This window comes from Primulina huaijiensis, chromosome 1, assembly GCF_012295235.1.
Source record: "Primulina huaijiensis isolate GDHJ02 chromosome 1, ASM1229523v2, whole genome shotgun sequence".
NCBI classification, from domain to species: Eukaryota; Viridiplantae; Streptophyta; class Magnoliopsida; order Lamiales; family Gesneriaceae; genus Primulina; species Primulina huaijiensis.
The window spans coordinates 19388945-19398863 of record NC_133306.1 but is presented as its reverse complement, the minus strand read 5'-3'; the positions used below and the strand labels follow the sequence as shown (position 1 = coordinate 19398863).

At 35.8% G+C, this 9919-nt stretch overlaps 1 protein-coding gene across 1 annotated transcript in view; it reads right to left on the bottom strand.

Moving 5' to 3' along the window:
* Positions 1-9581: 9581 nt before the first annotated feature.
* LOC140958407 (WUSCHEL-related homeobox 11-like) overlaps positions 9582-9919 on the bottom strand; it is a 2427-nt gene continuing 2089 nt past the window's right edge. The window contains exon 3 of the mRNA XM_073415878.1: positions 9582-9739. Within this exon, the coding sequence (XP_073271979.1) occupies positions 9722-9739 (18 nt within the window). The 3' untranslated portion in view covers positions 9582-9721. The remainder of the gene's footprint in view (positions 9740-9919) is intronic.

The following is a 9919-nucleotide window of genomic DNA, read 5'->3' as shown; positions in this document are numbered from 1 at the left end:
TCTATCGGAAAATCAGCCATCTTGAAAAATTCATTGCGCCTTATTAAACCGTTGGATCGGGCTCAAATTTGACAGTACGTTCACAAGTATGTCAACTAAATTATGAACGGTGGAGATCGGGTTTGGAAGTCTTTTCAATCTGCTATTGACGAAAACCCGTAGGTATGCTGTTCTCGCCTAGAATCTGAGCAGTTTTCTTACGAATGCCATAAACAAACAACTAACCGTTGGATTTTGCTGAAATTTGGATATGTTGTTCGAAACATATTGAAGCATATTCTGAACGGTGGAGATTGGATTCTGAGCACCCGAGTGAGAGAAACGAATTTCTGAGCTTCGAAAGAATTTTGATGACTCGTGCAGAATTTTTGGGAGAAAATTTCGAAATTTGAGAGCAAAAACTCGAAAATTGAGGTGTGAAATTTGAATGAGGGAGTCCTCCTATTTATAGGGGTGAGATGAAAATCTTACCATAAACCGATTGATTTTCTTTCCAAAATTACGATATAATTATTCCATAATTATCGAGATGCTCCTTCCATACATATTGATATGCTTCCTTGTTGAGAAAATCTACCTTTTATGTAATATTTCCTTCCAATTATGTGGATATCCAGCATTAATTTATTGTGTATCTTGCACTGGATTTTGATTTCCATGTATTATTTATATTTTCGAATTTATTATAACTCGAAAATAAATTCTTATACACGTCTATATTTAATTAATTACATGCCCAAAAATTTGGGTTCTCACATCCCTCCCTCCTTATTAAAAGTTTCGTCCTCGAAACTGGAGTCGACTTGACTTTCGAAAAAGTAGGGATATTGCTTGTCCATTTTCTCTTCAAACTCCGAAGTAGTTTTCTCATTCTGTGTGTTTGACCATTGCACCTTGGCATAGGGAATGATACGTCGTCTCAGTACTTGGTCCTTGGTGTCCACAATATGAGTAGAGACATCTTCATATTTCAGCTCTGCCTCAAAGTCAACTTTGATCATGAGTGATTCAATTTCCATAACATGTCTTGGGTTCGGGATGTATTTCCTCAGCTGAGAGTCGTGGAAGACATTGTGAATCTTTTGATATATCTGGTGGCAATACTATTCTGTAAGTCAATGTGCCAATCTCTCCAGAATTTAGAATGGTCTTACGTACCGAAGATTCACTTTTTCAGCTTTACTGAATCTAATGATTCTTTCATTAGTGGGACCCTTATATAAGCTTTTTCACCCAATGTGAATTCCATTGGTCTCCTTTTAAGATCAGACTAACTCTTTTGCTGGTCTTATGCAGCCTTGAGTCTGTCTTTAATGATGGCCACTTTTCCATTGTCTCTTGGATTAGTTCTGGCCCAGTTATGGATGTCTTCTCGGTTCTTTTCTTTTTTTCTTGCACAGTGGTCGTCGACACTTCCGTCCTTAAAGGCTTCAAATGGAGTCATTCCAATATTGTTGTGATAACTGTTATTGTAAGTGAACTCTATCAGTGGTAGATGTTTATTTCAATTACTACCGAAGTCTACAACATGTGTCCTTATCAAATCCTCTAGGGATTGAATCATTCTCTCTGTTTGACCATCATTTTAAGAGTGATAAGTCATATTATGACTAGCTTTCGTTCTTGTGGCTTCTTGAAAGCTGTACCACAAACGTGACACAAATCTTGGATCTTTATCCGACATTATGATTGCATGCACTTTATGTAGCCGCATAATGTTATCCATGTATAGAGTTTCCAACTTTTCAATATTATAATTCCTTCGGACGAGTAGAAAATACGTAGATTTCATGAGTCTATCTACAATTATTCGTACCCCGTCGTGACTCTGTATTGACTTTGGCGATTCTACAACGAAATCTATGGAAATATGTTCTTATTTCCATTCTAGGATTCTACCGGCTGCAGTAGTCCTTCCAGTCGTTGATGCTCGACTTTCACTTGTTGGCATACTTGTCACTTAAATATAAACTCGACGACATCTTTTTTTTTTTCTGCTTCGCCATAAACCTTCTTTCAAATCTCTATACATCTTTGTACTGATGGTATAGATCTAAAATGTTGACTTATGCGGCTCTTACATCACTTCTTATCGAAAATTGTCGATGTCTGGCACGCACAATCGTCCTCTCATCCCTAGGATTCCATCTGGATCCATTTGAAAATCTGACGACTTTATTTCTTTGGCTTGTTCTATGAACTTCTCTAGTGTCATGTCTCGACTCTGATTTAACTTGACTGCTTCTCAAAGGCATGGTTGCGCGGAGAGTGATGCTAGGGTTATCTTACCCATGTTTTCCGACTCAAAGCATCAGTTATCTTATTTGCCTTGCTGGCGTGATAGCTTATTGTCAAGTCACAGTCCTTGAGTAACTCTATCCACCGTCTTTGTCTCATTTTTAATTCTTTTTGAATGAACAAATATTTGAGGCTTGGTGGTCTGTGAATATTTCACACTTCGCATCGTAGAGATAGTGTCTCCAAATTTTTAAAGCAAATATCACTGCTGCCAACTCGAGATCGTGACTAGGGTAGTTTTGCTCATGCGGCTACAGTTGACTCTCCTGTCTTGCATGAGTACGCATCTGAGACCTTCCTTTGATGCTTCACTGCAGATAGTAAAATCCTTGTCCTCGGTAGATAATACTAACATTGGTGTATATGTTATATTCTCTGTTAATATTTGAAAGCTCTTTTCCCATCTTTCTCTTCAGTTGAATTCATAGTTCTTTTGTGTGAGTCTCGTCAGTAATACAACTACTGAAGCCATCGACAAATTTCCGCTAATAGCCTGGTAATCCAAATAAGCTTCTAATTTCGGTTGTATTCTTATGTTTCGGCCAATCTAGAATTGCCTCTACTTTCTCAATTCCACTGATATTCCTAATTTTGATATTATATTACTTTATTCTGAATGATGACATTGGGGTGTCTTCTGTTCTGACCTTTAGCTGATGATAGCATGTCCTCAGGTCAAGCTTGGAGGAGACTTCGACTCCTTTAAGTTGATCAAAAAGATCTTTTATCATTGGAAGAAGATATTTTTTCTTGATTGTGATCTTATAGAGTTCTCTATAATCTATACACAATCTCAACTTCCATCATTCTTCTTTACAAATAGGACTGGAGCTCCCCAAAGGGATGCACTTGGCCTAATCTGCTTTTTGTCTAACAACTCTTGAAGTTGTTGTTTTTTTTTTTTAGCTCATTGAGTTCATTTGGAGCCATTCGATACAGTGTATTAGTGCATCACCAGTATCAAATTTATCTCGAACTCTACTTCTTAGTCCGAGAACATTCCAAGAAGCTTTTCTGGAAAAACGTCCGAAAATTTTCGTATTACTGGAATATTTTCCAACTTCAGCTCATCTACTTCTTGCACTTTGTTTACCATTGCTAGGTAAATTTCTTCGCCCGATATTATGGCTTTCCAAGTCTGAGAAACAGAAAAAATGTATGTCTGTTCCTTGGCATTGCCATGGTACCCGATTTCTTCTTGGTTCGGGGTTCAGAGTTTGATATTCTTACTCCGGCAATCTACTATTGCACTTAGATAATCAATTCATCCCTAGGATGGCGTCGAAATCTACCGAAGTGAGTTGAATCAAGTCGCCACTAAACATATGCGAATTGATAATGATTTATTATATCTAGAAATTATCCCGATTACTATCTCAAAAATTAAAACCCATATAGAATATTGAAACTTAACTCAATATCGATCTATAGCTTATTGACTTAAATCCCGAAAATTATAACCTAGTCGTTACCTCAAATAATTATTCTTTTACTAAATCTTACTTCCATCAAGACCATGAGCCTATCACGCTCTAACACACACGATTTCATTGAATATCATTCTCTTTAAATCATTCTTAGTACCATAAAAGTCAAAACTTATTGTACTATAGTTTCCTTGATACACATCAATACCTCATAACTTATTTTATTTACGTAAGGTCGTATCCTACTTGTTATCCCAAAATAATATAAATTCCTGAATTTGAGGATATTGTCTCACAAGATATTTCAAGGTTCTACATATTTAAAGTTAGGGCTTAACATTCTTAATAACCCAAACTTAATGCCCACACAGCTAACTGTTACTACAAAATCAAGTTCTCTATTGGAATACCCAAAACTTGTGATATAATTCTTATATCAACTTTTCCCATATTAGTTTTCATAAATAACTTATCATCCCCGAGTCAAAAAAAAAATTTTTTTTATCTTAAATCAGAAGCTTAGGTCAACTTATCTCTGATAGGTATATTCCCAAAAATAATACAAATACTAATCGTCCCCATAAAATTTCATAAAAATCCTCTAACAAGCACACAAAAAAAAAAGGCTTTGAACGAGATTTTTTGAGAAATTTTCCAAAAATAGAAATTTTGGATATTGATCCATGAATAGAAAGAATACGTCGAGAGGATTCCAGAACAGTTGACGGAATTAAATTCTGATGTTTCTATGAAAAGTTATGAGTTCTACGAAACTTTCCTTAAATGGCAAAAACGCTATTTCGGAGGTCTAAATGAAAGAATTTCTCGTTTTCGGACTACGCCTCAAAACAAAGTTGAAATATTATGGTCGTTCCGAAGGGATTGCATTGTCTCTTTGGCAAAATCTGACCGATTGTTTTTCTCAACTGGATTATGAACCTGGCGGCTCTGATACCACTTAAATGTCACGCCCCGAGACCGGGATTAGTCGACACCGGCGTTGTTTTACAACCACACAATTGAAAACAACAAGCCTCGTAGTATAGTATAAACCAAAAACCAGTTTATTATTCATAATCAATCATAAGATTGTCTTTACAATGTAGATTCTTAAAATGATAAAAATATGCGGAAGCGTTACAACTTACTAAACGAAAACTAAAATAAACTTCTTGAATCTTCTTATTATCAGCCCCAAAATTGGCCTTGTTCATCTTCCTCCATTTACTCTTCTGATTTATCTGGGAGAGGGTAGAGTAAGGGGTGAGTGATATGGTCGTCACTCAGTAAGCGGGGGCCGTTCGAGCACAACATAAAAATATTTACACAATTTTCGAAAATAACTCATAAACATATAATGCTTTTCATAACGTATCATCATATTCATATCATAACAGCACTGCGATTTTTCCACCTTCTATGGTTTACTGATATCAGTCCCTAAGTTTTAATCCTCTAAGGGGGCGAGGCCATAAAACGGTTCTATCCCACCGTTAAGGGCCATATGTTGGGATTCCCACCCATTTTCAGTGAATCCTCACAGTGCCAACACGTAAACGTACCAAAATGCATAAAAAACGTAGAAACAGAATGACAGTGCTCGACCGAAATTTTCGAAAACAAGAAAACACATAACCGAAATTAAAGGATTTAAAACAAGCCCACTTACCTTAGACTGAAAGAAAACATGAAGAATTCGGAAACTATAGAAGAATCATGCAACTGACACTTCGAAAACGCAGCAGCACATCTATCGGAAAATCAGCCATCTTGAAAAATTCATTGCGCCTTATTAAACCGTTGGATCGGGCTCAAATTTGACAGTACGTTCACAAGTATGTCAACTAAATTATGAACGGTGGAGATCGGGTTTGGAAGTCTTTTCAATCTGCTATTGACGAAAACCCGTAGGTATGCTGTTCTCGCCTAGAATCTGAGCAGTTTTCTTACGAATGCCATAAACAAACAACTAACCGTTGGATTTTGCTGAAATTTGGATATGTTGTTCGAAACATATTGATTCATATTCTGAACGGTGGAGATTGGATTCTGAGCACCCGAGTGAGAGAAACGAATTTCTGAGCTTCGAAAGAATTTTGATGACTCGTGCAGAATTTTTGGGAGAAAATTTCGAAATTTGAGAGCAAAAACTCGAAAATTGAGGTGTGAAATTTGAATGAGGGAGTCCTCCTATTTATAGGGGTGAGATGAAAATCTTACCATAAACCGATTGATTTTCTTTTCAAAATTACGATATAATTATTCCATAATTATCGAGATGCTCCTTCCATACATATTGATATGCTTCCTTGTTGAGAAAATCTATCTTTTATGTAATATTTCCTTCCAATTATGTGGATATCCAGCATTAATTTATTGTGTATCTTGCACTGGATTTTGATTTCCATGTATTATTTATATTTTCGAATTTATTATAACTCGAAAATAAATTCTTATACACGTCTATATTTAATTAATTACATGCCCAAAAATTTGGGTTCTCACAAATTTTATACTTCATTAATTATCAAGTAACTGGTCACACTTAAAGTATATATCCTTTGTATATAAATACACAAAACTACGTTTTACTGTAAATTAGTTAGTTTTGTATTAAATTATTAATAATCAATTAAATTAATTTTTTTAATATATCTAATGTTTCTGTTTATTGAATAAAAACATTCTTTACACAATATCTATGACATTCAGTTTTGAAAACTATTTTCAAATTTTATAAGCTAATTTGTTAATTAATGAATATATCGGCTTCTGTGTACAGATAGATAATAATCATGTGAACCTCCCTTTGTTCTTGCACATGTAACTTTGAAAGCTACATCAAGATATTTGTCATGTTCCGGAACTCAGGGTTGACACCGGCGTTGTTTAACAATCACAGAATCGAAAACAACAAGACTTGTAGCACAATATAAACCGAAATCAGTTTATATATCATAATTTAAACGAAATAACGATTGTCTTTATAATACCGAAATCCAAAAACGACAGAGTTTAATGCGGAAACGTAAAACTGAATAAAAAGTTCAACTTAATCTAAAATCTTGAAGTCTCGAATTTCACCAGCCCCAAAACTGGTCCGACTCCTCTTCATCAACCTGTTCTTCGAATTTATCTTGGAGGGGAGAGTAAGTGGGATGAATATTTTGGAAAATACTCAACAAGTGGGGACCGTTCGAGCACAATATAAAAATATTTACACAATTTTTGAAAATGACACATAAACATAAACATATCATACTTTTCAAAACATATCATCATATTCATATCATAACAGCACTGTGATTTTTCTACCTTCTATGGTTTACTGATATCAGTCCTTAAGTTTTAATCCTCTAAGGGGGCGAGGTTATAAAACTGTTCTATACCACCGTGAAGTGCCATATGTTGGGATTCCCACCCATTTGCAGTGAATCCTCACTGTGCCAACACGTAAACGTACCAAAATCGTAGAAACAGAATGATGGTGCTCGACCGAATTTTTTCGAAAACAAAAAAACACATGACCAAAATTAAGGATTTAAAACAAGCCCACTTACAGTATTTTTAATTGCTAAAAACGTAGGTGCTTGGCTTCAGGAATTGGGTCGCTCTCGTTCTTGCTCGGACAGCGCTTCGGCTTGATTTCTTGGGCGATTTTGTGCAGAGTTATCGGCTAGGGAATGCTGCTGAAATTTTCGAAAATGGTAGCCAAGAATTTCGAAATTTGGTGTGGGGAATGACTAGGGATGGTGTGGCATTTATAGGTGAGGAGAATGAAGCTAAACATGGCATCTAAATCCTACATATTGGCATTCAAGATCACACGATTTTTGCTTAAAAAAAACCATTCCATGATGAGTTTATTTTGCTACCAATTTGTGATATTTATTCCTTAATCCCTTGCCCTTAATTATTTTCGAAAATATGGTAGCTAAGTCAAGGATTTTGTGCACAAGTTTGATGATTTGCTTCCATTTTTCCTTGTAAGTTTCCATGCATCTATGCATCACAATATCTAGGCATATATTCTAGTAGAATTTCGAAATATCATGCCCTAATCCTTCTAAATTTGTATGGTAATTCCAATCCTTGTAAATTTCTTCCTAATTTTGAAAATATGCATGTCCATGCATAACTCAATCCTCTTAATTAAATATTGTATTACAAAAGTATAACAAAATATCCTCATATACAATATGTACACCCAAAAATTAATAAATCTTTTTTTTTTTTACGGTCAAATCTTGTAATTTATTGAAAATTTAAGACGTCATTCGTTACAAGATGAATTAACCAAAAGAGAAAATCCCCAATCTCCCACACGAAGTGAGGCGAGGATAAAATAAAAAAACAGCAATTGAATGGACAACTACATTTGCCAATCACTTAATGTGACCAAGTGTAATGTTACTTTGAGAGTCCAAGTTTCTAATATCTGTAGATATGGACCCTACATTCTGGCTTTGTGACTGCTTGCACTGCTAGAAGAGAGTCTGATGTAACTTGATGAATCGGTAAGTCGTGCAATTAAGCAATCTGTAAATCACCTTCAATAACGAGAATTTCAGCACACGTAATAGACCGGGGTTTATCAATTTTCTTTCCAAATGCTAGGACTGGTTGTCCCCTCGTGGTTTCTGACCACCCCTCCAATTGCATATTTATTGGAATCTTCATTATAAGCGGCATCTACATCCAATCTGAGTTTGTCTTCTGGTGGAGCAACCCAGACCTTAGGTGCTTACACTTGTTAGGTTCCCTGGTAGAAGATAGAGCTAGTCTAGCATGTTGGAAGTCATGTAATAGAATCTCACTCCAATGTGCATTAATGCCATCTGAGCGTCCCTTTTTCTTGTGGGTCAACTCAATCGTTCAGACCAGGTTGCCCAAGTTTGCATCGCAAACATCTCAAATTCTGGTTTACTAAGCTTCTCCTTCATCCATAGGAAAATATCAATCGTAGGTAAATGCCTAACCTGTTTTAATAACGGCCAGAAGCAAGACCCTTTCCAACAGATTTTGACTTTGGGGCACACAAATAATGCGTGGCTTGTCGAATCACAAACTGACTGACACAATGGGCACACACCAGAGACTGGGAGATGATGAGACAATAAATTTTGTCCTCTAGGTATTATATCATGTGATACTCTCCAACAAAATATTCGGACTTTCGGAGGGATTGAAAGAGCCCAAAGGTATTGCCACCAACTTTTCAAACGAGAGCTCGAACTAGAGGTTGGAGAGTCATAGAATCTCGTAGTACCTTGTACTCATCTCGAACTGTGTAATTTCCTTTCAGATCAAAGAGCCATAATCGGCAGTCCTCACGGTGGGTCGAAGAGATGGGAATGGCTAGGATCTCTTCCACCAGGTGACGTGAGAAGTGTTGCATACTAGTGATTCCTTCAATCTCCCATTTTCAATAAGATCTTTAACCACCATATGGTTGTTCTGTGTCCCAACTGGAATGACGCCTCTTCTACAGTTCGGAATCCATCTTTCCCCCTTCATGGCAATCTTAGCTCCATCTCCCACATGCCAACAAAACCCATTCTCCAGTAGAGGTCTACTCCACAACAAGGACCGCCAAAGATAAGATGGATTATTACCCAGACTGGCCTAAAGGATATTCCCTAGTAATTTTGAAAATTCGACTTATAATAAATGGATTCGGAATTGGGTTTTTTTTTAACTAATTAGGGACTCTGGATTTGAAACAACAGAAAAATAGAAAGTTATATATATATATATATATATTAAGCCAATTTTAATTATTTGAGCATTAAAATAATAAATTTCTAGTTTTGATCTACAGTATACCAATTTTAATATTTCCTAAATGCAACAGAATGTAACGATTAAAGGGAAAATAAAGTCAATACAACACACAATATATTATGGTAACAACAAATTTAAAATTCTCTCCAACCTTTTTTCCAGGAAAAAAAAAAAACTTGGAATCCCCAAAAGCAGGTTTCTTGCAGTTGAAATCAAGAATTTCTTGGGACCTGAAAATGAATTGAAAGACAATTGATCCAGATTATTAGAGTACTGTACACGTGGTCAAACAGCTACCAATTACAAAATCTACGACATTCTTATTTTCAAAATTCAATAAAAGCATGCAATTTGGAGATAGATCATGATACCATTTTCCAATTTACTTTTGTGTAATTTGCAAATATATA